This window comes from Barbus barbus (genome assembly GCF_936440315.1).
Source record: "Barbus barbus genome assembly, chromosome: 26".
Lineage (NCBI taxonomy): Eukaryota > Metazoa > Chordata > Actinopteri > Cypriniformes > Cyprinidae > Barbus > Barbus barbus.
In genome coordinates this window covers 2,733,333-2,759,916 of record NC_136754.1, presented here as the reverse complement: position 1 = coordinate 2,759,916, position 26,584 = coordinate 2,733,333, and the positions used below count along the sequence as shown (strand labels likewise).

General features: G+C 34.5%; 1 protein-coding gene across 1 annotated transcript; it reads left to right on the top strand.

The window, feature by feature from the left end:
• The first annotated feature begins 272 nt into the window (after positions 1 to 272).
• On the top strand, positions 273 to 26,584 carry LOC306846080 (phospholipid phosphatase 2-like). Its single transcript, XM_079379184.1, has 6 exons — positions 273 to 524; positions 18,903 to 19,054; positions 22,393 to 22,655; positions 24,398 to 24,455; positions 24,970 to 25,146; positions 26,284 to 26,584. The coding sequence occupies exons 1-6, from the start codon at positions 461 to 463 to the stop codon at positions 26,443 to 26,445; spliced, it is 876 nt and encodes a 291-aa protein (XP_079235310.1). The 5' UTR covers positions 273 to 460; the 3' UTR covers positions 26,446 to 26,584.

Sequence of the window (26,584 nt, the reverse complement as noted above, 5' to 3'; positions counted from 1 at the left end):
GTGATTCAAAAGGCTTAAAAAACATACTAAATGCACAAAGTCTCCTGTGAGGGCTAAGTTTAGGTGTAGGGTTGGTGTAGGGCAATAGCACACACAGTTTGTTCAGTATAAAAACCATTACGCCTATGGAGAGTCCCCATAAACCACAAAAACCAACGTGTGTGTGTGTGTGTGTGAGAGAGAGAGAGAGAGAGAGAGAGAGAGAACACCGATGACGTCAGCAGTGGGCGTGTACCTGGGCGAGTAAGGTCGCTTCAAACTGTTCGTGGTTCAGTGTTCACTCTTCACGCGTTTCGTTCACTCGCGTCCGTGAAATTCCTCAGCGCGAGCGCGGACGCGTTACACCATCAGCGCACCTTACCGCAGGTGACACAGGACAACCGGAAGAACACGCGCATCGACTATCACACCAGTCACTTGAGTTTCAGTCAAGCCCAGGAGAGCCGAGCGGATCACAGTCATGTCAGAGCTCAAGAAGAACAAGTTGTTTATTGTGCTGATGGATGTCTTGTGTGTGCTCGTGGGTAAGTCTGATATTATATCGGCATTTCTGCCTTACATGATCTGAGCAGATGATTGTGAAATCCATCCCGAGTTCATCAAAGTTCACCTGCCACCTTTAACTTTGAACTGTTGTTTTCCACTGGATACAAGCAGGTTAATCCCGGGGTAATGACTGTGACAGTGGTGATCACTGAAAGAATGTAGTTTGAAACCAATATTAAATCGGAATAATTATTTAGGTTTTAGAAATGTTTGAAAAATGTTCATACCATTTTCTAAAAAAAAAATAATAATTAAATGATAAATTAATTACTTTCAAAACCTTTACAAATTCAAGATTCAAAATATTATTTCTTTCCATATATCATGTATTCAAATTTTCTTATCATAGTTACTCTATTTGACCTAAACATCCATGTTAATAAAAAGGTCAAAGGTCAGCATTCAGATTTTTTTTTTACTATTTATATATATATATATATATATCAAGAGAACATTTGTAATATTCTATAAATGTCTTAATATCTGGATAAAATGAAAAACTCTCTCTCTAATTTACTCTTACTGACTGGAATATACAGAACATATGAGGTAAATATTGAGCAACATAATGTCTGAAGTGGTAAATTTCTGTCTAGTATAACATTCCTCTCAAGTGTATCAGAAGTGATAACTATATATTTGTCCCAAAGCAACAAATTACGAAATTGCAAAAACATACCAAGGATGTGACCGAGACTAGGTGGATATTAAATGCAAAGTATTCTGAATATTGTGTCTTTCTCACTAATTTATATGATGTGTGTGTGTTAATGCCATGGCATGTGAAAATAATAATCTACAGTGGAGTCCAAAATCTGAGATCACTATTGAAAATATGCATCCTGTTCTAGCTTAATGTATGATGATCATGATTTGAGATGTTCCAAAGAGCATCTTGAGCTTCAGTGGAAGCAAGAACATCTGTGTGAGTAACATGATCAATGCCACTATTTGGCTTAATGGTTTAGTGACCTAGAAATTCAGCAAAATCATTCAGTTTGCATCAAAACTAGATTCTTTGTATGACACTGACTCATCAATCAATAAATGTACCATCTGATAAAATCGTTACACCATGGAGCTTTTCATAAGTTCAGAGCTTGTTCACACATGCAGTGTTTATTTGGAATGAATCAGTCTTGCAAAAGAACTGGCACTCTTTAATTTCATAATGATTAGTTCAGATATAGAAATTATTATAACTACACGTTCTCCTCACTTTTTCACACTCTAATCTTTCATATGGTCTCTATGCTTTGGTTTGAGCTGTTTGTTGTGAAGATTCTGTTTTATATTTCCCCACTGACTATTATTTGAGGCAGCACATAATAACACCTGTAATGTTACACTGGTGAAATGAAGCATGCAAGCATTACCTGATGCACTCAGCTGTATCCTCTGAAGCGTAAATCATCACGGTAACAATGGTGCCCTTTAGGAGTGTCTCCATCAATACATGGTTATAGCTGAAGAGAACAATGCCTTCTACATACTGCAGCTCATATATGCTCCAGTTCATATGTGTGGTTGGTCCAGATGACTCCAGAGAGTGAGTAACATTTGTAAATCAGCTCCACTTGGTTCACTTAGGTCTTCGTTACTGCTGTTGACACTGCAAACTCTCTCACAGATGAGGACTGAGTCTCAAAATCTTCAAAATCTTGATATCCTTGCCAGGACTGATGTGCTGGGATCTGTTTTCAGTTACAGCAATAGTTTGCGCGAAAATGGCGATTCTGATATTTGCGTTCAAAAATAACAATAGAAGCACTGTAAATTTAGCCGTGTGACTTGTGTGCAAGAATCCTTACGATAGGTTTAAATGGCAGAAGGGTAGATTTTCAGACTGTGCCTCACACAAAGCAAACAAAACGATTCAAAAGACTTGCGTTTGATTTGTATGAACTGCGTTTATATAAAGTGCAAAAGTGCCTGTTCACAAGTATTTTTGCCATCCTTTTCAACTGGGATTTTAAAAAAAAGTCTTCGCAAAAACAGTTTTAGGCACCAAACTAACCAGCTACAAGGTGAATCATAACATTGCAACTTTGACATGAAGCAGAAAACTTGAAAATCGGACAAAAAGACAAAGGTACAAGACTATAGCTTTAACAAGGGTTAAGAATACAATGCAGTACTGCTAATGACATATACTAAAAATGATAGAGAAATATATAAAACTATTGATTTAAAGGGATAGTTCACATATTTAGAAACAATTTAGTTTGTTTATTCCAAAATGAGCATATTTATGAAAATATTGAAGTAGTTGAGAGCACTCATTGAGGCACTTTGATTAGTGGAGATTTATTTGCATAATCTTTTTTTTTTTTTTTTTTTTTTTAAATATTCCAGTACATTAATCTTTTAGAACTGAGTTAAAATAATGTGGGACTGTCTGCTTAAACAAAAGCATTTACCAATAAACAACCTTGTATGTCATATAAGGTGTGTCTTTAATGGTTAGTGTTAAAAATTAATTCCCATGTGGAGGAAATTCATGTTTTACTTTATTTTTTTTACTTCCAGAACCAGACTGTTGCCGTTTTGTTCTGTTTATTGTATTTTATTTTATTTTTAAAAATGAAAAAATATATATATATATATTTTAAAACAACTAAACAAGGCAAATGTGTGTATAGCGAGCAGAGATTGACTGTGTGAATGACATTTCCTGGCAATGTGGGTGTGGCCTATAGGTAAAGCCCACCTGTGCCTTTCAGCGGGAAGACAGGAAAGACAAACTCAAACAATGTGGGCCATGTAATGAATCCCATGCTTGTGATTGTCTGTAAATGTGCTGCGACTCTGCGTGTCAAGGCTTGCTGAAGAATCAGGTCTGTGCAAGTCCAGCTTCAGCAAAGTCTCACGCTATTCTCTGCCGTCAACACCGGAGAGGGACTGCTCTCAAAACATCCCCATTTACGCGTCTGTCCAGACGAAGGCAAATATTTGAGCATGTGTCTGGTTATCCGGACTGGCCGATGGGGCAGAATGGGAGAATTAGTCTGCAGTTCAATGCAAGAACCCCTCATATACTTAGATAGGGCTGTACAATTAATAGAAATGAAATAGAAATGAAAAATATGGCTTAGTGAGATTTCATTAAATCAATAAATGTGCTTCATGTTTCAGAGTGAAGCGAAGCACTGTTTTTTCACACGGGTAGCTTGTGATCCAGTGTTTTCAGTGTCTCAGACTGACGTCAGTCTTGCCAAATTAAAAAGAAGTACTTATAAACCTTACAGTTTTCTACCTAAATAAAAGCTTTAGCATTTGAAAATTAAGACAGTTATAATATTGGTATTGTAATTTCATAGAACTGTAAGATTTTTTTTTTTTGATAAAATAAAATGTATCATTTTTACAGTGAAATAGTACAATAGTAATATTTCTTGTTTTATTATTTCATATAATAATAATTATTATTATTATTATAATAATCATCATCATTAGTATTATTATTACAAGAAATATTAAAGCTAAAAAATAAAATTGATATATAATCACAACTTTTGGGATTAAATTGTGCAGCCCTACAAACAGCCACAGAAAACTTGGTGTGTTTTTTTTTTTTTTATCTAAATCCCAAATTCCAATGCATCCATATATTTGAGCCAAATCTATATATTTGAGGTTGGACTGTTAAATTGCTGATAATTTCTGAAATTAGACCTGTAGTTGGAACTTTCTCTCTTCAGATAGCCTACCTACATTATCATTTGAAAATATATTGTTCATTTTTGGGTGAAAAAATTGATTTGTAGCCCGTCTCGGGTGCTAATATTCCATGGTTATGGTTTCTGCTCTGCTGGACCAGTTCACGCCTCAATGGTATGGTTTGTGACATTTGAATAAATCCTTATGTCCACACCCCTCAGAACTTCATACATACACATCAGTTGCTGTAGAAACGTTTCGAAGCTCTTCATACTGAAACTAGAAGATAAAATATTGGATTTCAAATGCTGAATATTCTATTAACTAAAGCCTCACTCTCAAAAATCAAGGGCGTTTTGACTGCAGTGCAATAGAAAAATCATTTTTGGTTCTTCAAAGAGCATTTCCGTGAACAATTCTTGGAAACAAATGCCATTTTAATAATCCAAAGAACATTTTTCCTCTATAAGTGACCCTTTTGTGGAATGGAAAGATTCCGTGGATGTAAAAGGTTCCTCAAGAAACCATCTGTGCCAGCAAAAAAAAAGGTGCACAGGGATCCGTGGCAGTGAAGCTTCATCTCTATGGCTCATTTTCCTCTTCCCTTTGATGCATCAGCAGTTCATGTTTGTGTTCGGCTTGTAAAGTTCTTCTCAGGATGCAGAGGTTGAGTCTGGCTTATTGGAAATGTTCCATCTTTAAGTATGTATAGAATTTACAAACATCCAAGCCTCCTTGAAGAATGCTAATTACAGGATTTCCTCCAACTATCTGGACTATAGAGTTTAATAATAAGAAAATTTATGGAATGTCATCATTTATTCCTCCTCATGTCATTTCAAATCTGTGTGACTTTCTTCTGTGGAGCACAAAATATGTTTGAAGAACGCTGAGGTCCAACAATCATTAAGACATTTTCAAAATATCTTCCAAGTTCTGCTGAAGAAAGAAGATATATAGGTTTGGAATGACGTGAGAATAAATAGTAATGACTGAATTTTCACTTTTGGTCTCTTTAATACTTAAAAAAAAAAAAATCCTCTAATGCTTCAGATGTGATCTGGACCTGAGAAAGTTCTAAAACTCTTTTGTGTGCCTCAGATACACCCTGTGAATATCTGTGAGAAGAGTCTGTTTGTGATGGTCCAGTACAAGTTGGCATCGGCATATTGAATCAAATATTTCGCTTTATTTTACACTGATGAGGCTGAGTGAGGACAAGCTTTTAACATTTGGTTTGGGGTGTTTTGTTCTCTTCTCTCTGAATTAGTTTGGGATGTCCTGGCCAGATAACATCAGAAAACATGCCAAACTGATTTAACCCAAATCCTCTGATTTTCAGAGAAGCTGTTGTGCTAAGTGCTTAGGCTCCTATTTAATTCTTATCAGATGCTTTCCTTCCTTTCCTTTTCTTTTAAGCCATGCTTCAATTTCCCAACCCTGCATCTAGGCGAGTTCGTCAGATCGGGACATATTCTTCACAGATGCCCATATTTCCTCATTTAAATGTTCAAGCAATTATGTTTGTGGGCGTAAATGACCGACAAAAGATAAAATAAAAGGACATACTGGAAGCACTCTGGTTTTTCATGTCACGCAGCTCATTTGCAGTAGCTCCATTCCAAATTTTGCAGACTATAGTATCTATACTATATTAAGTATGCAAAATTAGGATTCCCAAATCCTAGTATGTTAAAAACAGCATGTTGAATGATGTCCATATTTTTGAAGTGTGCATCCATGTATGCTTTTTGCAAACTTCTTTTTTTTCTTTGCACTGAATCGTTTGCAGTAAGATCAGGAACAGGAGTTAAGAAAGCAAACAGTCAGTTCTGAATTCATATTGATTTAAAGCATTTGAAAAAAAAAAGAAGCTTGGGATTGGTAAGGTTTTTCTTTAATGCTTAACAAGGCAGCATTTATTTGATGAAAATACAGTCATTTTATTACATATTTTCTATTTGAATATATTTGTAACTTATTCCTGTGATCAAAGCTGAATTTTCAGCATCGTTACTCCAGTCTTCAGTGTCACATGATCCTTCAGAAATCATTCTAATATGCTGATTTGCTGCTCAAGAAACATTTCTGATTATATCAGTGTTGAAAACAGTTGCGCTGCTTCATAATTTTGTGGAAACCATGACACATTTATTTTTTTCAGGATTCTTTGAATGAATATAAGTTTCAATAAATCAGTATTTATTTGAAATTGCAGTCTTTTTAAATATTATATATTTTTTACTATCACTTTTGACATCACAGTGCATCATAAGGCATTTTTGCAGAATGAAAGCTTACTGACCCCAAACTTTTTAGTGTTTAAACCCAGTAAAATTGAAGTAAAAGTGAATTTGAAAGTAATGAATTTAGTTAGATGTGAACTTGCCATTAAGCCAATGTAAAAAGTTCACAACAAAGGGGTTTGTGATATCAAGATGTGGACATATCTCTCAAAAACTACAAACTTCCTGCTAAAAGAACCCATTAAACCAGCTTAAGCTGGATTACAAGTATTACTTGGTTTCCTAACCTGGCCAAACTAATGTTTAGCTTGTCAGCCAACTTGTTTCTCAGGCTGACAAGTGGCCAAAACCCTTTTAAAACTAGCCGACCAGACCAGCCAGACCAGCTTATGCTGACGTCACAGAAGTTCATACTTGAATGTGTAGTATAAAATACATATGCAGGCTGTGTTTTAGGGTTAAACGAATCTGTGTGTGTGTGTGTCTTGTTTAGTAGACTGAAGAGTGAATGAATCAGATAATCAGGTCTGTCTTCACTCTGCTGAACATGCAGAATGCATGAAACAAAACCACAGACCACATGACAGCGAACGAGGGATCAGAAGAGTGCAGGGGAGATGTGGGTGGTGATATTTGGAGATGAGGGTAAAAAAGAAAGAAAAGAGCAGGCTGAGGTAAGGAGGGAAAGAAAGAGGAGGATTGGAAGAGGGAGGGGGTCTGTCCTGTCCTGTGTGGATTAGATGTGTCAGGTTTAACGGCCAGTTCTGTGAGCACATACCACTGAGTATTACTCACTCACACACACTTTCACTCTCTCTCTCTCTCTCTCTCTCACTCACACACACACACACACACACACACACATACATACATGCACGTGTGAGTAGATCAAGAACTGAAAGGAACGTTAGAATGTAACTGTTGAGGAACTAGTACATACTGTAGGCAGTGTTCCTAAACCTAGTGAGCGGCCTGCGTAGGCAGCATTTTAATACATCATATAGGTGGTAAGAAAGTTCAAGTTAAAATTTTGGAACCGAGTTCTAGAATACAGTTCTTCTGAAGGTTGTTTATGGAACTCTTTTGATGTTTCATTACAGGTTCTTTAGATCAGCGTTTTGGTTTCTAGGTTCTTAAAAAGAACCAGCATGTACATGTAGATGGTTTTCTAAAGAACTGGGAAAGTTATTTGTGTACTGTTAATGCTTCATTGGTTTAAATTGGAACTTCATTTTGGCAAACTGTAGTGGATCTGATGTTTGTATAGGGCTGTTGATTTATTTGAGTCATGTGATTTTAATTAAAAGGATTTGGGGCTATTTAATGGTTGTCTTTTTGATGCATTTATTATGGTCTGTTGAAGAGGCATGGTGCTCAGCACTCCTAAGGCAAGAACTGAATAAAGTGTGTGTGCTTGTATTTTATTGATGTGATTTCCAGTTTTGGAGTATTTAAAACCACAAAAGAGAAAAAGGAGGATCTTGCGCTCGTTTAAGTCCACATGTAACTTGGTTTCAAGTCATAGCACTTTTTAATAATATAACAAATTTTTGTTGTGAATAAATTTTTGTAGTTTTTTTTATTTATTTTTGAAAGAAATGACTACTTTTATTCAGCACTGATCAGTGTTGGGAAGGTTACTTTAGAAACGTAATAGGTTACAGATTACAGATAGGTAGTTACCCTATTTAAAATGTAATAAGTAGTGTAACTATTTCAATTACTTTATTAAAGTAATGTAACGGATTCAATTAAATGTGAATGTTAATCATTTTGAAACATTTAAAGCAGGCAGAGTTAACCTTACCACTCTGAAAACGATTCTCCAACACTGTTCAGTTTATTTAAAATCATTTTCATTTAACACCATTATGTTAGGTTTCCCATTTATACAATGGCATTGTGTTAAACTGACTTGAAACAGTTGCGTTTTGGCTCAACTCAATATTTTCATTTTGAAAGAACATAAATTATTTTATTTGTGTAACTAGGAAGTGGATTTCCCCTTCCCATCATGCTTTGCACAGGGCTGGATAAGGAAAGTAAATCTTGAAATACAATTTTATTTTAGGCATTTTTTATTTAGATGATAAAATTGGGAGACTTGTTAATGTTTAATGCTCTTTTGTGTTTGTATTTAAAAGAGTTTCTGGTATGTTAGTGTTTTGGGGGGTTACCATTGTGGTAAAGCTTGGGTTGAGGACCTGATTGCATGAAGCAAACTTGTTTTAATAATAAAAAAAAACAACAATGTGCATGCCATGGATGTAACAATATCATCTTACACTATGCCTAATAAGTTGGCTAATGCCTAAAGGTACGTAAATACAACGTATCTTTTTTTTTTTTTGAGTGTAGAAGGATGTCTGCCTAATTACTTTCCAGTTAAATGTTTTAGTTTGAGTTCAACAAGCATAAAAAAAATCACTTCATCAATGTATCGATTTCATTTAAACTATATTTGATCAAATAGAGGTTGCCCAACTCAATTACATTTCATTGCATGAATTAGTTTTTTATGAGTTGGGGCTACACATATTTATTGAATGGAAATCCTGCCCTCAGTTAAATTGAGTTATGAATAATGAATAATTTTTTTGAGTCCAGCAGTACTCAACACTGAGGGCAGTCGATGCAATTTGGGCAAGAAATCAATCAAATCTATATGTTTGTATACATTTTCAGATTTAACCCCCTTTGTAATCAACATTTTCATAAGTAACTGTAATTTAATTTCATTTAATTTTATTTTCTCAGTAACTGTAACAGATTACAGTTACATTTATTTTGTAATATATGTAATTCCATTACATGTAATTAGCTACTCCCCAGCACTGGCAAGGATGCATTAAATTGATCAAAAGTGGCAGTTAAAACATTTATAATGTTTAATAAAGATTTATGTTTCAAATAAATGATTTCTATCCGTCAAAGAATCCCCCCAAAATTAATGGTTTCTACAAAAAGATGGAGCAGCACAAGGGATTTCAACATTGATAATTCTAAGAAATGTTTCCTGAGCAGCAAATCAGCATACTAGAATGATTTCTGAAGGATCATGTGACACTGAAGACTGCAGTAATGATGCTGAAAATTCAGCTTTGTATCACAGGAATAAATGACATTTTAACACATATTCAAATAGAAAACAGTTATTTTAAATTCTAATAATAATTCACAATGTTACGGTTTGTACTGTATTTTGCTCAAACATATGCAGCTCTTTATACAGTAATCATGAATGACTTCCTCTCTGTTCTTATCTTTCACTCAGTCCTCTCTGTTTTAAGCAGAAGTTAAATATCTAACCTGTGCTGAAGCAGGTCACAGACTCGCTGTCTTCTCTCCAGCTTGTTTGCTTCTTGCTAAACAACAACAGCTGCAAAACGGCTAATATTCATCCAGGGTCACTGAAAGATGTTTGTTGTTTAGTGACCGCTTTTGAAATCCTCTTCTCTGATTGGTGCAGAGACCCTGTAGGGTGTTTGTTAGTTGCTCAGTGTTTCAGTGTGTCAGCATGATGGAAATCACACGGATTGACCCTCTCAGCATATATCTGTTTCTAAAGTTCATTGAGAAGTGCTTTGGTTTGTGTGTGTGTTTTCTCAGAAGTGGGAACCTTCAAAGCATGCACACTTGAATGAAACCCAAAACTTCAGTTTCTGGTCTCTAGATATGTATTCAGTGTAAGTTTGTGGGTTTCTCTTCTCTCCTTTTTATTGGCTAACTACTAATAAAAGATGCAAATGTAAAAGACTGTAAATTGTCACTGAATAGCTAGCAGAAAAGCCTTGAGCATCACTAGAGATGAAGAGTGTGGGGCGAGTGTTGACCTCAGCTCTTCTTTCTGCTTGTCTGTTAAATCTTGTGAGGTCATTGTCCTCTTAGTGTGCTTTCTTACAGCCTGCATTTTTAATTTGCACTTGCACTTGTGATTTCGAGGGCAGCGTGTTTGAAACAGCTTTGATCAATCTGATTGAAGTGGCAGAGTTTGTTCTGTTCCTGTCTTTTTTCTGTAATTTCCTCTGACTTAGTTTGTACATTCTTGTAGACCCTGTCTCTTGATATCTTGTGTTGTCTTTCTTGGAAAAAGGTAGTCTTTTGTTCATTTGACGTCACACATCTGGGCAATATTTAGTGCCAGTTTAAGTACTACAGGCATGAATAATTCATCAAATCATGCATTTTGTTGAGAAAAGTAATTAACTTTAAGTGATTACCTGGAAGTCGTTATCATGTACAGTGATACACCATTCATATTTTCTTTAGTAAATGAGTGAACTATTGAAACGGTGGATGCAAACTCTATCATCATGTTTTGATGTTATGCAGAGACCGTACAATGTTCTCTCTCAGCGGTTGCGGTCAGTGTCTGCAGTTTTGTGTGAAAATGACACTGATTCCAGTCCAGAGAGACAGTGAGATTTCACAAGCACACATCCAGCTCATAACTCAAGGGTTTTATATTCAGGGTTGCCATGTTTATAGAAAACATGAAATATAATTCATTTTAAAATGGTTATTTACAACTTATTTGCATGTTCCTTAATTAATTTATAGCACCTGATAAAGAGCACTGTTTTGGTTTTGGGGTTGGTAGGATTTTAAAAAAAATCTCTTATGCCCACCGAGGCTGCATTTCTTTAATAAGAAATACAGTAAAAACAGCAAAATTGTAAAATATTATTACAATTTAAAATAACTGTTTTCTATTTAAATATATTTGAAAATAGAATTTATTTCTATGTTCAAATGAGTATTTTCAGCATCATTTCTCCAGTCTTCAGTGTCACATGATCCTTCAGAAGTTATTCTAACATGCTGATTTGCTGCTCAAAAACATTTCTGATTATTATCAGTGTTAAAAACAGTTGTGCTGCTTCATATTTTTGTAGAAACTATGAAACATTTTCCATTTTCAGGATTATCTTATGAATAGAATGTTCAAAAGAACAGCATTTATTTGAATTGGAAATCTTTTGTAACATTCTAAAAGCCTTTACGCTCACTTAATTAATTTGATCAATGCATTCTTGCTGAATAAAAGTACTGTTTCTTTTAAAAAAAGAAGAAAATAATTATTAAAGTTAGTGTTTATTAAAACAAGAAATGCCAAAATGATGAATAAATTAATTTAATTCAGGCAAATGCTGAATTTGGGTCCTTTAAATCCTTCATTTTGCCTGTATGGCTCTTCATTCTGGCTCAGTGCTCCCACATTCTCCAAGTGATTGTGAAAGAAAAACAGCATTTTTTCTGTTAAATTTGAGACCTGAACAGCTGTCTTTATAAGGATCTCTTTGGCTGCTGTTGAACATGGATACTATTGTGATATGATGTGTATTTTGGCTTTGTTGAGCTTGGGAAGACCAATAACATGTATAATTTCAAATTTATTTGGCCCTGGGAAAGGCAGAACAGAGTCAAAGGACACAAGGATAGCAAACTGTGTCCAAATGTGAATTCTTGGCCGTTTTATTTTATCCAGTTTCATCCTGGCTGAAACACGAGATCCAGATGACATTGCGACAGGCCCCAAGACAATAGCGCTTCTTATTCCGTGAGTTCGGACCCATGCAAGCGCAAAGACAAACGATCCTTTGGCGCAGCTCCCGATCACTCGGCACTGTAATAACTTCAAAATATGCCTGCCATGCAGTCCATCCACCATAAGGCCAGAGCTTTGCATGAGTTTTGTTATTCGGGGAGGAATTTGAGCTCTCGGGATTATCAGGAACTGAACGCATCCCTGACCATCGCAGCGAATTAAAAACAAGCTAATCTCTTGTGATTACAGAGGCAGACGTTTATTTTGAGACTTTCTGTAGATGTTTTCTGTTCTGGAGTGACATTTGGAATAATTTACTGACTATATAATGACTGGAGGAATGATGCTGAAAATACAGCTTTGATCGCAGCAATAAATTACATTTTAAAATATATTCAAATAGAAAACGGTTATTTTAAATTGTAATAATATTTAACAATATTACTGTTATTTTTGATCTAATAAAAGCTGCATTTATACCAATTCCAGACTTTTGAACTGTAGTGTACATAGTTGAGGCCTTTATTTCTGAGATATGCTGCAGTGATGTGCTTAACTTAGTTCTTTAGTGAATGTTGCATGTTGAAGTTCTATCTTGTGTCATCTAACACAAAACAATCGACGCGCTTCTTCATGTAATGTGAATGGACTGGTTTTATTTTTCTGCATGGAAAGAGGAAAGTTAAAACAGATGTATGTTCTGAGTCAGCAGCTGATCTCAAACATCATCCACTTACGGTAAATGACTTTAGATGCCAATGTCATAGCAGAATGTTCTGATTGAAAAGACATAAGGTGTGTTTTGTTTTGTCAGCTACATTTCATCTGGAACAATGGATTTTAGCCAAGTTTGGCGTGTGGATTAAAATTTCCATCAACCCATCCTTATCATAAACTACCCTAAAACCAGAGAGAAATGAACCCAATAATCCTAAAATCTGAGTGGTTGAAATGAATGTTGTTCCAAGAGCATGATTATAATCATTGTAAGAACCAAAACTTTATGCAGGTTTGGGATTGCTTGATTTCATGCATGCATGTCAGGATGCCAATCATAATGCAATACAAGTATGCACTACATTCTATTCTCATTAGCATAAACAGTTGGCAGTATTTTAATGCAGCATGAGGACTTTATACCATTAAAGAAAAGATTCACCCAAAAATGAAAATGTACTCTGTTCCATCCTAGATATAGATGAGTTCATCAGAACAGATTTGGAGCAATGTAGCATTACATCACTTGCTCACCAATGGATCCTCTGCAGTGAATGGGTGCCGTCAGCATGAGAGTCCAAACACCTGATAAAAACATCACAATAATCCACAACTAATCTACACCACTCCAGTCCATCAATTAACATCATAAGAAGTGAAAAGCTGTGTGGTTTTAATTGCTTCTGGCTAAAATACGAGTCCTCGATCCATAATATTGCTTTCTACAGTGAAAAAGTCGTCTCGTCTTAATCAAGAGACAAATCTGCACAGATCAAGCACCGTTTAAGAGCAAAAATAGTCCAAAATATTCTAAACAAATATGTGGGTGAAAATGAGAGGACAATTTTCACTTTAAGGAAGCGTTATTATGAATTATGGACTCATATTTTGGCCAGAAATGACCGTTTAAGTTAAAATCGTCTTGTTTCTCACAACCACGCAGCTTTTCACTTCACAAGATATTAACTGATGGACTGGATTGGAGTGGTTTAGTTGTGGATTATTGTGATGTTTTTATCAGCTGTTTGGACTCTCATTCTGACGGCACCCATTCACTGCAGAGGATCCACTGCTGAGCAAGTGATGTAATGCTAAAGTTCTCCAAATCTGTTTGTATAAAGAAACTAATTTTTACATTTTTGGGTGATCTGTTAAGTCTGACGTGTGGTTAAACCCGAAGATGTAAGTGTCAAGCACACAAGTGTCAATATTTAGCTGGAACGCAATTCCCTCACAAAGTAGCTCAGGAGAAAATTCCAGAAATTATTAAAAAAAAATCTCATCTGATGCATGTTTATTTCAGGTGACACACACACACACAAAAAGACAAATGAAGTCAGACACCTGTTCAGATGGCGAGACAGGAACCTGTCTTTCTTCTACTAGACAGACATTTCCTGTTGCTACAAAGATACCTCTGTAAGCTGAATGTCATCATTTGTTGACATTTTGAAGAGCTCCGGCTCTCTTAGACGTTTTGTTTACCATCATGGCCTCATGCGGCTGGTATGTTCCATCAAATATAATAGGAGTATGTTCCATATTTAATGTAACATGGTATGTTTCATGCTGGACATTTAGAAACCGTTAGCCCTGTGGAGCTGCAGTATAAAGAAATAGCGTTACAAATGTACCGTGGTGTTATGGCGGTACAATTTGTTTTATATCTTGATGGTACTGAATATTCATGCAGTATTAATACTTTATGGTATTATAAATGGTCTATTATTTTTTTAAATATACTATTATAGTATTTATTGATATTTTGAATTTGTTTTTATTTTTATATTTTCAGTATTAGTTTTAATTTAAGATTAGGTTTTAGTAATTTAATGTTTTTTTTGTTGTTGTCATTTTTATTAGTTTTTTAATATATATAATTTCTATCTATAAAGCTTCATTTATCTCGGTTTCAGTTTTAGTCATTTTAGTACTTCAAATTAAATATTTGAATACAAAATTAATAATGCAACATTGATTCTATAATGTAGGTTTTTCATTTAATATTTTATTTTATTTACCAAAATGATTATTATTCATTTTAGTTAAACAAGCCCAAATAATTAAGCAGATGGCTGTTTAATTTTCAGTAAACTGATCCCAAAAAATATGATGTAAAATATAAATAGTAATATTTGAGTCATCGGTCAGCAGCTTTCCCAGAAGTCCCTGTGACACATTTTTTTTAAGGTTTTTTTTTTTAACACTGTTTTTGTTATTGACTCAGTTATATAAAATACTTGACTGGATTTAGTGTGAATTTGTTCATATTTAATGCTTTCGCTCTAATTGAGATCCTCATTGTTTTTAGAACGTGTAAATACAGTCTAAAATGTTATTGCCCTTTTAAATAATTTCAATATAGATAGCAACTTGTTAAGCTGCATTAACTACCTTTTAAAGGGAAGTGTGCCCGCAGTTCAACTATTGAGCAGTTTGTAAGCCTGAACTCTGTTGTTGTGAGCGTGCGGCGATCCGCCTCCTCTGAGTTGGCAGAACCTCTGCCAGTGGAAATTTCCCACACATGCACTCTTATTAAAAGCCAAACGCTTGAACTCTGCCATCTGACTGCAATTCTCCATTGAATCCCACCCTATTTTTCTTTTTTCTAAAGTGCTCAGTTTGAGATCTTCAGCTGCTCCTATCTCAGTTCTCTAAACTACAACAGTGATCTTCTCCGAGAGTTTCACATCCCTCTGGTTAAACCAGCATTTGGTGCAAGCTATAAGATTGAACGTGCCGAACTAAGACAGCTCATCCATGTCACATTAACCATCAGGATGCAAAAGGAAGAACTGACCCTGCTTGAAGAACTTTTTTCTTTCCCATGCTGACATTTAGACCCGTCCAAAGACGAACAAAGCTTTTTTGGGGTTTGGAACGACATGGGGATTTATTTTGGGGTGGAGTAACCCTTTAAACTTGTCATATCAGACACATGACGTGTTTTTAAACTAAGGAAAACTGCTAAATGATGATATGGTCTCTTCAAACAAGAAGGAAGAGGGAAATGTATAAAAAGCAGATAATGAAGGAAGGGAGAGGAAATACTTTCAGTAGAAGGAGGTTAAAGGTTGTTTTTGTGCGTTTTTGCAATCGTGGCATTCAGATAGAGATCTGATAAAGCCTTCGTGAATCTTTTAAGGCTCTGAATATCCTGTAATCGTGGACAGTCGTGTTCCTAAAGGACCGTTTTACCTTCACACGCATGATTTGAGAGTTTCGTGTGATGTAATGCATAATATGTTTAAATGAAGGGCTGTGTTACTGAAACTAGGTTCAACCTTTACATAACCCAGTCGAATGTTATCAATCTGAGTCAGAATGTGGCTCTGCTCCAAAATCCAGTAAACTACGTCAGAGTCTGGTTATGCAGCTTTCTAAAATACTAGCCTGGAAGTCTAATTCGCCATGTGTTTCTTTTATAATAGCAGTTGTTTTTTTGTTTGTTTGGTTTTTAATTATGCAGTTGCTTTATTTGCACTACCGGTCAAGAGTTTGGAAGAATTTAGATTTTTTTGAATATTTTTGAAAGAAATCTCTTATGCTCACCAAGGCTGCATTTATTTGATGAAAAATATAGTAAGGAAAGTAATATTGTGAAAAAATATTACAGCATCATTACTCCATCTTCAGGATCACATGATCAGCGTTGAAAAGAGTTGTGCTAAAAATTCTTAAGAAAAAAAATTGTATCGTGGTTTCCACAAAAATATGAAGCAGCCTAACTGTTTTCAACATTGAGGGTCATGTGACACTGACGACTGGAGTAATGATGCTCAAAATTCACATATAGAAAACACTTATTTAAAACTGAACTATTTCATAATATTATAATGATCCGAAATCAATATTTGAGAAATCACATAACCAGCCAGTGTTCAAAACTATTACCTTATTTTAGCCCGATTCACATCGGTTAGCTTATAATAATGTTTTCTAATAATAGTGGTACGGGTGGGTTTTCGCGGGAAATTCGAGCATGGCACTGCGTCATTACGTCACGTCTGTAAACAAAGAAGTTTTCCCGGCTACTAGGCTATCGCACCTGAGGATCCCGCAGGAAAAAAAATATACAAATCTTAATTATTACAGACTTTTGACTGGTTGTGCATCATGTATAAATAAACTCAGACGGCAGTAAACAGCTACTGTAGGTTAATGGTAATTGATGACTCTGCCTTCATTGATACAGTAAGGTTCTAATTAAAGTTTTATGAGTTCCCAACAGACGAACCCCCAAAGCTCATTGTCATCTCCTCGCATCTGTTAAAAGACAGCTTTACAATCGAAGTCATTGTGAAAATGTGTGTGGTTGCTGGTGCCATTGTGTCAAATGTTATGAATGTAGGCCAGTTCTTTTTTTCTTTTTTTTTACAGCCCTGTCTGGGTTTATGGACATTTTCCTTTTGTGCAAGAAAAAGCTTGTAGCCTATTCTTTGTGCCTGAAAACTATGTATGCCTACTCAACACAACCTGGGATTTTTGCTGGAACTCAAATGGGGATTTTTCTTGCTGGAAATAGTTTATGGGTGCACAGATGATCTAACAATGCTTCTTAAACCCTAAAACCCATCAACAGTTTACCAGAAGAAAAAAATTCATACCGGTTTAGAACAATATGCTCTTTTGTTATATTTAGAACAATATAACAAAAGAGCATTTGCTAAAACCCCAAAAATGCACTCTGACAAAAACATATAGTCGTCATGAAAGTACTTAAACTCTTTTGAATGTGAATTTCATTGCATTAGATGACAAAATATCAAAGTGACATTTTGCAAACAAATGATCCTAGAGCCTGTACTCCAAAAATATTACAATATTTATAAAATGTTTCAATATAATTTGTAATTATATATTTTTTTGAACTTGAGAAAATTTTAATTAAACATTTTTAATTTTCTTTCAAATCATTTTAATTTCATTACTTTTATCAACAACTTTTATCGATAGTTTTGTGTTTTTCTAAATCATTGTATGTTCATTAATTATTTTAGAATTGTATCTATTTTTGTAAAAAAAAAAAATCGTTTTTTAAATGTTTATATTTGTTTTGTTTTTCCTATTCATTTTATATTTTTATATGATTTTGGATTTGACTTTTTAATTTTTTTTTATTATTTTTCTCTCTCTCGTCTTGTTTTTGTGCTCATATAAAGTACTCTAAATTACCTTTTGTTTAAAATTGTGCTATATATGTATCACAATTGCCTAAAATATGAAAATATTTTTTTTATGAAATGTTTTGCTTGAAACATGCAAATTTGATGTTTCTTCAACATAAATGCCATTTGGTGTGATATATCTAATGCAGTGACATTCAAGTGTCTCAAGTGTCCAAATACTTCTAAAGCCCTTTTTTTTGGGCCTTTTGGATCACATCTTTAAACTTGCTCTGACTCCGAACGCTTTGAATCTGTCATTTAGTTAAGTACATCTGCTTCAGTGCTTGTGTGTGGATTCAAGTAATATAATATGTGACTGGACTCCAAGGTCCTGATCCTGGGAAAGTTACCGTGGCTTTGGGAAAAAAACTATGTTGATGAACTTCTGAGATGAAGCAAATATATTTCACTCTTCCTTAATATTCAGAGATTATTTTCCCTCGACAGTTCGTGCGTGATAAATCTGATTGGCACCTGTGCTGTCCGATGGGAAAAAGAGCTGTGTGGAATATTCAGGCTTTGAGAAACACAGCTAGGGTTTATAAATATCTCCTCTCCTGGTTCTCATGACTTCAGATAGAAAACATAATGGACATGTTGGAGACATAAATCAGTGTTTTCCTGGTTACGAGATACTGTTGTGGGCATCCGTTGAAATGACATCTGGTGCCGTGACCCTGTCGATAATTCCTACTGACTTCCTGTATCCGGATAGCAAGCGGAAAATTATCCAGCGTCACTGAATCCAGAACATGTTTATGATTAGTCAGTGTCTCTTGATGTGGAAACCCTTCTGATGTGTTGTACACTAGCTGTGTCAATTTTCATATACATAACTGTGTGTCTCGCAGAAGTACTGATGAACTCACACGTTGCCTGTTTCCTATTATGAAAGCATTTTTCTTTTTGTTCCCATGGAAAACTCATCAAAAGACATGCACTAGATGATTTGTTTTGATGTGTGTTACCAAAGCCAGCAATCTGGGGCCAATACTAATGCTGTTGTTTGTGTTTCAGTGGCGATGCCATTCATCATAATGACCATCATGTACCAGCCGTACAAGCGTGACATTTACTGCAACGATGAGACCATCCGTTACCCCTACAGACCAGACACCATCTCTCACAAAATGATGGCGGCCATTACAATTTCATGCTCCATCATTATCGTGAGTCTGCATCAGTCTATCAGCTGAGTGAACCCTTAAAGGAATAGTTCACCCAAAAATGAAAATTTGCTGAAAATGTACTCACCATCAGGCCATCCAAGATGTAGATGAGTTTGGTTCTTCATTGGATTTGGAGAAGTTTAGCATTACTTGCTCACCAGTGGATTCTCTGCAGTGAATGGGTGCCGTCAGAATGAGAGTCCAAACAGCTGATAAAAACATCACAATAATCCACATCACTCCATTAAATAATGTCTTATGAAGCGAAAACCTGTGTTTGTAAGAAACAAATCCAAACTTTTTGGACTCTCATTCTGACGACACACACTCACTGTGTGTTAGAGGATCCATTAGTGAGCAAGTGATGTTAAGCAACTCAGTGATTCATATTACTCACTGAAGGGGAAGGTTTTCTTTGAAAAACTATTTAAATATCGGTCTATTCCTCTCACAGAGCTCTCACATGAGTTGGAATATAGTGCATAATTCAATATGAACTACTTTTATCAGGGTTCCCACGGGTCATGGAATTTCTGGAATATCATGGAATTTTAAAAGGTCTATTCCAGACATTGAAAATCAGGGAGTTATGTATATATTTTTTTTTGTCCAAGTCATGGAATATCAGGGATTTTTGTTCATCAACTCCATTCAGTACTCACGCGCTCTATTCTGTGTAGGGATCACGATATTGGAATTCTGCCGATATTCGATATGCCGATTTTTATTTTTATTTTTACTCATTTTGGCCGATATCAGTGCCGATACCGATATATTTCCTTTTGTTTGGAAACAACACCAAGTCTCTCCTGTGCAGAAATTATAAGCAAAATATTATTAATTTTGGTTAGTTTTTAATAAGAACTTATTTATTAGAATTAAATAAAAAATAATAAAGATTTTTTAACAGTACATTGAAGCTTTGAAAATAAATATAAATCAACTATATCAATCGCTGCATTTTTTCCCCCAGAAAGATGCAGTGTTAACCCTAATATTTTATTTTAAGATTTAACATTTGTAGATGGTCTAAAACAAAAGAGTTGTAAAAATTCTGAAAATCTTTGCTCATGATTTGTTTAAAAAATAAAACGTTACACATTAATGAATAAATCAGTATATATAAAATTATTTAATTTACAAGTGTCATGTTTGTGATTTTTTTTTTTTTCATGTAAGCTATAGCTTCTGACCATTAAATCAAAACATACTTATTTTATTACATCAATTACTGCTTTATTTAATCAGAAACACAGTCTAAATGTTATTTGTGTAGGCTAATTTACTTTTAATTTAATTAGAAGTAGGCCAACTGCGCCCCTACTATTAAAACTACTTACCGAACGGGCATTAGGACCTGGGGGAGGCTGTCACTGCTGCCCCTGCTTGTGCTATAACTGTTTACTCTATCCCACACCGAACGCATCATTCTGTACATGCCTTCACACATTAAATGCAGCGATCCAAAACAGTCAATCTATTGATCATTCAGACAAAACTTTGCTTCAAGAATGAGCCACATTGCTGACGTGATCTAATCGCTAGCACACCCTGAGCACATGCGAGTTAACCCCTTCCCCTTATCGGCAAGACATATCGGCATAATTTTGCATGTCAGGCCGATGCCGATATTTACATTTAAAGTCATTATCGGCCGATTTCGATATCAGTCCGATAATATCGTGCATCCCTAATTCTGTGTAAACGGCGTGCACAGACAGCCGCCGGCTCTGACGCGTGAGCCCTGAATTGAGTTTTTCTTGCACCTGAATGGGCAAATACAAAGTATGGAAATACCCATCTTGGCAAGTAACTTTGTAGCTTTATCAATGATTAATCTACAAACATAAAAACTTAAGCAAAATTTTCTTTCTATCTTTGTGCTATATATTTAATTGTGCTATTATTAATGTTTGTACTTTATATTAATTAGGCTAGTGTTTTTTGCTGTGGTATTAAAATTGAAATCGAGAATTGTAAAAAAAAATGTGGTATCTAAAATATCGGTGTCATAATAAGATTAACACAGATAAAACTAAATTGATAACAGCAACTATTTTATTTTATTTTATTTATTTATTTAGGGTTTTTTTTGTGGCAAGGCTAGTGAAAATATTAACAGGGCAAGTAATAATTTGAACCACTGAAAAAATCCTTAGCGTTGAGCCCTGGGCTATTTTCTCAGTGCCATTTTATTCCCTTCCAGTTCGTCAGCTGGCAATCACTTAAGTTAAATGCAGTCACCAGGCTGTACCGGTTAACTAAGGCAAATATGCCAGAAAATGTAAATATTTATGAGCTTTTGCTACAAAATGACCACTTCAAAGACTGAGTAAAAAAAAAAAAAAGTGCATTTAATGGGTAAAAGCAAAAAAAGTGCTAAGCATGATAGTGGCCTGTTTTTACTTCATTATAGGTCATGGAAATTCAGCTTTTTAGTCAGTGAAAGTCAGGGAATTTGATATTTGGCTTAGAGTGAACCCTGTTTTATTGAATGTGACAGAGGTAACCGTCCTTACATTTTTACCTTTATGCACTAAAGATGAAAGAAAGAAAGTTATACAGGTTTGAAACAACATGAGGCTGACTAAGTAACCACAGAGTTAACATTTGTGTGTGAACTGTTCATTTAAGACGCATCATAAACATCTGAAAAGATTTGATGTTGAACTACTCGTGGGAACCAACCAGTTGCGGTAATTCTGAAATGAAATTTATGTGGCGTAATTTGGTTGTGAAAACATGCAGGTTGGTTTGGTATTGTGTCCACATTTTCTGAGAGAACATTGTGATTAGTTCAACATGATTCATCAGCAAGAGTACAATTCAACACATGAGTCATCTACATCAGAGACTCGGGCTTTCATTTACTCTCATTACTAACAATGAGTCTTACGGCAAGTTTATGTAACTCTTTTGATACACAGTGGTAATTCAAAAGTGTCTTACATAGTTACATGCAAAATTAAATTAATTAAAAATGTTTAAACTATTGCAATGTGTCGATACTTAGTCATGCATTAGTATTACTACGCTCTTAAAAAAAAAAAAAGGTTCCAAAGGGGGTTTTGACACAGAAGAACCATTTTTGGTTCCCCAAAAAACCTTTCAGTGTACAGTCCTTAAAAGAACCACATTTTCCACTGTAGAGAACCTTTTGTGCAATGAAAAGATTCCATGGATGTTCAGTGTTCTTCATGGAATCGTCAATGCCAAGATAGAACCTTTATCTTTAACTTTTGTGGGATGGAAAGATTCCATCCATGAATATTAATGTGTATTCATGGAGCCATAGATGCTAATAAAGAAGCTAATAAAACTTGTTTCCTCACTTGCAGATCACTTCCGGAGAGGCCTACTTGGTTTACACCAAACGTCTCTACTCCAATTCAGACTTTAACCAGTACGCTGCAGCACTCTATAAAGTGGTGGGGACGTTTCTGTTCGGCGCATGTGTAAGCCAGTCTCTGACCGATATGGCCAAGTACACCATCGGACGCTTGAGGCCCAACTTTATCGCGGTGTGTGCTCCAGAAGTGTGCGAGGGCTACATACTGGAGAGAAACTGCACGGGAAGCCATCGCAACGTGACTGAATCCAGGTACAGAAGCAGGGGACGGGGTCAGAGGTCGTAAACTGCTAACCCCACGTCCTGTACTTGTTTATATTTGTCATCTGTTGTTTCACTTCCTGTTTGTCCAGTACATTGGTGCTTTCTTAGGTTTTGACCTTTGCAGTACAAAGTGTTCTCCTGTTCTCAAATGTCACATGTCCTCAAGAGACCTGAAATAATAATAGATTTGATTATGCATGCACTAGAAAGTATGACGTGTGGTCAGGCACATCTTTTTTTCTGTAAGGAAATATTGAGTCCTGTAATGCTGATTTGTCACTTAGGTGAACATGTTTTTAATTCGGATTTGAAATGTATTTTAAATTTTAAAGTTTAGATTAAAATAGATTTAAATGCTTGGCTGTTTTTGTCTATTTACTTCTAATTATTAACATTCTCAGATATTCTTAATCCCACACAGTGTTGTTATTGTTAACTAAATCTATTATTAACATGTTTTTGGTATTTTAAATTGAGAAATAAATATTAAAATAATTAATTATAATAAAATATAAATATTAGATGAAAAACGTTTAAAAAATTGAATGAAAATTAGATCAGTGGTACTGAAATAGGGTAAAATTTAAGTACCAAAATGACTAAAACTGAAATTAAAGTAAGGCTTAAAAAACAGCATATAACAAAATGACTAAGACTTATGCTTTAAATGAAAATTAAAAACTGAAAATATAAAAAAGCAAATTCAAAATATTTTTAAATACTATAATAAAATATAATAAATATTAATATAATAATGAAATAATAATAATATAATAAATAATACTTAACACTTTTAACCAAGAATTTTGGTGCAATATCAGTGTCATAACCAATACACTGAATATTATAGGTAATAATGTTTTATATATATATATATATATATATATATATATATATATATATATATATATATATATATATATATATATATATATATATATATATTAATATTAATATTTTTTATATATTAATGTTTTATATATATATTAATTGTATGTACCTTGGTTCGGGGGTCACGGTTCGATACGATTTCGGTACAACGGGAAAAAAAAATAGAAATCTATTATGCTCAGTTTCTTTTCATTTATTTTGAACAGACAGTAGTGCAAATTACAGTTGTTTTTTTTTTCCACCTAGATGTGAAAATACTAAATATTATTACATGTTATATATATAAAATCTGTTTTGTTTTCATTGTGAGTGTACACAAATAAAAGTAGACCTTTATACAGTGATTATTAATAAGACAGTAAGTGTTTAAAGTTGATTCTGCTGGTATAAGGGAACAGTTGAAGTGATCGTGCTGGAGCACACACACACACACACACCACACACACATATATACATATTATAAATAAATAAATTGGTTATGATATAAATGAGAAAATTGCATCTCTGAGAAGATTAAAATTAAATATTTTAAGATTTTTACGTCTCGTATCACTAAACCGATTATCTCAGAGTGGGTTTAAGGTTAGTAGTACTTTTATATAAATGTATTATTAGTTTTATTACCAAACCAATCAGTTAAAATTCACATCATCGCACATCATACCAAAAGGCACATGGAGGTCAAGGCTATTATAAACATGAAATTATGAAATCTTGAAACGTAGTATGAAAGTGAAGAATGACCCATAAATGTGTATTTGATTTGTGGATTGTGAAAATGATTCTTTTATCCTTTATCCTTGTGTCTTGTATCTGTCCGATCCGCCCTCCCTCGCCAGGCTGTCGTTCTACTCCGGTCACTCCTCCTTCGGGATGTACTGCATGTTGTTTCTGGCGGTGAGTTGTCACAGTTGTCTTCCTCTTCTGCAATCATGCTGACACAGAAGACTTGTGTAGACAGATAAAGGAGAGCTCTCAGAGCAACAGGAAACAGTGTGGAGACAATAAAATATGACCGCAAACATTCCCAATGTCTCAAGCTTTAAATCACGATAGTATACGGTGCTTAAAGGAACAGTACACCCAATAATTATAGCTCTTATCGTTTACTCACCCTCATGTTATTCCAAACATACGTGATGTTTTCTCTTCACAGCATGCACAACATTTTTGTTCCAAAAAAGAAAGTCATACAGGTTTGGAGCGACATGATTGAGAATTAATCATTTTCTGGCTTCTTCACTCATGTTCAGACGTGTCTGTATTTGGCACAAGGTGCTTTCCTGTAACTTTTAAGGAATTGGCTTGCATTCGTTTTCCTGCTACTGAACCCTCGAGGCTGATTTTGCATTTTTTTCTTTTCATATTGACTTAAAGTATTGTGTAATATGTTGTTGTTTTTCCTCTGTAGCTGTATGTCCAGGCACGTATGGCATCCAAGTGGGCCCGCCTCCTCCGGCCCACAATTCAGTTCTTCCTGGTGGCCTTTGCCATTTATGTGGGATACACGCGTGTGTCTGACTACAAGCACCACTGGAGCGATGTGGTCGTGGGTCTCTTGCAAGGGGCGCTGGTCGCAGTCCTCACGGTGAGTGGGGAACATCTCATGAAATCTCATGTTCGGGTCACATTTCACCACAAAAAACAAAAAAAACTAATTATAAAATAATTATAATTTGCATATAAAGAAAATAAATCCTGTTTTAGGATCATTGGGATACTGTGAAATATGTCCATGATTAAGCCCAAACTCAGATGTAAGCATCTAAAAACGTTATGTGCTCAAGAATGAGAAAATTAGATTTTTTTTTTCCATCAATATTTTATAGATGTTATAAAATATTTTTTTTTTTTTTTTTTTTTAATGTTATATTAATATTTTTTTAGCAGTCATAGGGATTAAAATGTCTATATTTTGTATTATTTATGTACTATTTATTTAGAAGTTCTTCACCAGGAATTTGAAAATTAAAACACTTTTTCAAATGTTCAAATTTTAACAAATTGTTTTTTGTTTTTTTCCAAATGTTTTTAAAAATATACAGTCAAAATGTAAAAATATAATGATCCTAAATACATTGGAAACATGCTCTTTATGTAAATTTAAAATGTATATGAATCATTTTAGGTTAAATTCAATTGAATTTTAAATCGGTAAAGTTTTATTTTTGTGAAACTACTTGTGCTGCCTGTCTTGGAAACTACAAAAGAGATTAAGACTTTTTAACTTGATGGTTAAATAATGGTTAAATAAAAAAAAAAAAACACATTATAAATAAATGACGTATTATAAATAAGTAAATAAAATAAACAGAGAAAATAAAATAAAGCATATATAATATACTTAAATAAAGGCAATATAATATAATAATGTGTGTGTGTATATGCGCATGATGAGAGGTTAAATAAGTATAATATTTTATTTATATATATATATTTATTTATATATATATATAATTTTTTTTATTAAATAATATATTTATTTAACCTCTCATCATGAAAAAATGTAATAATATATACAGACATATATTTAAATATAATAATATATTTATTTAAAATAATAATAAAATACAGTATATATATATATATATATATATATATATATATATATATATATATATACCTATTTACTTTTTTCCTGGTTACAATATTTAATATTATTATTTATTTTTTAGCATTCTACAAATCTGCAAGTTGCATTAAGACATTCTCCTCTCTGTCACAGGTGCGATACATCTCAGACTTCTTCAAAGAGCGCCCCCCTCGCTGCCCGGTTGTTGAAAATGCTGAAAACGAAGACAGCGAACGCAAGCCCAGCCTTCAGATCGCAGAAACGGACAGAAACCATTACACCTACAGCAGGCCTGTATATGAGCCTGACCTTTGACCTGTGAGAGCACTGGATGCTGCAGCACGTCTCGTACAGACAGCCACATACTGTACACTGGCACTGACTGCACTCTCGTCCACAGGACAACACTCCCGTTTCACACACAGAGAGAGAGTGAGTCAATGCATGAACTAAC

Excerpts from the sequence above, each read along its gene's own strand:
- LOC306846080 (XM_079379184.1), top strand. The coding sequence starts at position 461 with ATGTCAGAGCTCAAGAAGAACAAGTTGTTTATTGTGCTGATGGATGTC. Across the intron at positions 22,656-24,397 it reads CGCAACGTGACTGAATCCAG|GCTGTCGTTCTACTCCGGTC; the intron begins GTACAGAAGCAG and ends CTCCCTCGCCAG. Across the intron at positions 25,147-26,283 it reads CGCTGGTCGCAGTCCTCACG|GTGCGATACATCTCAGACTT; the intron begins GTGAGTGGGGAA and ends TCTCTGTCACAG.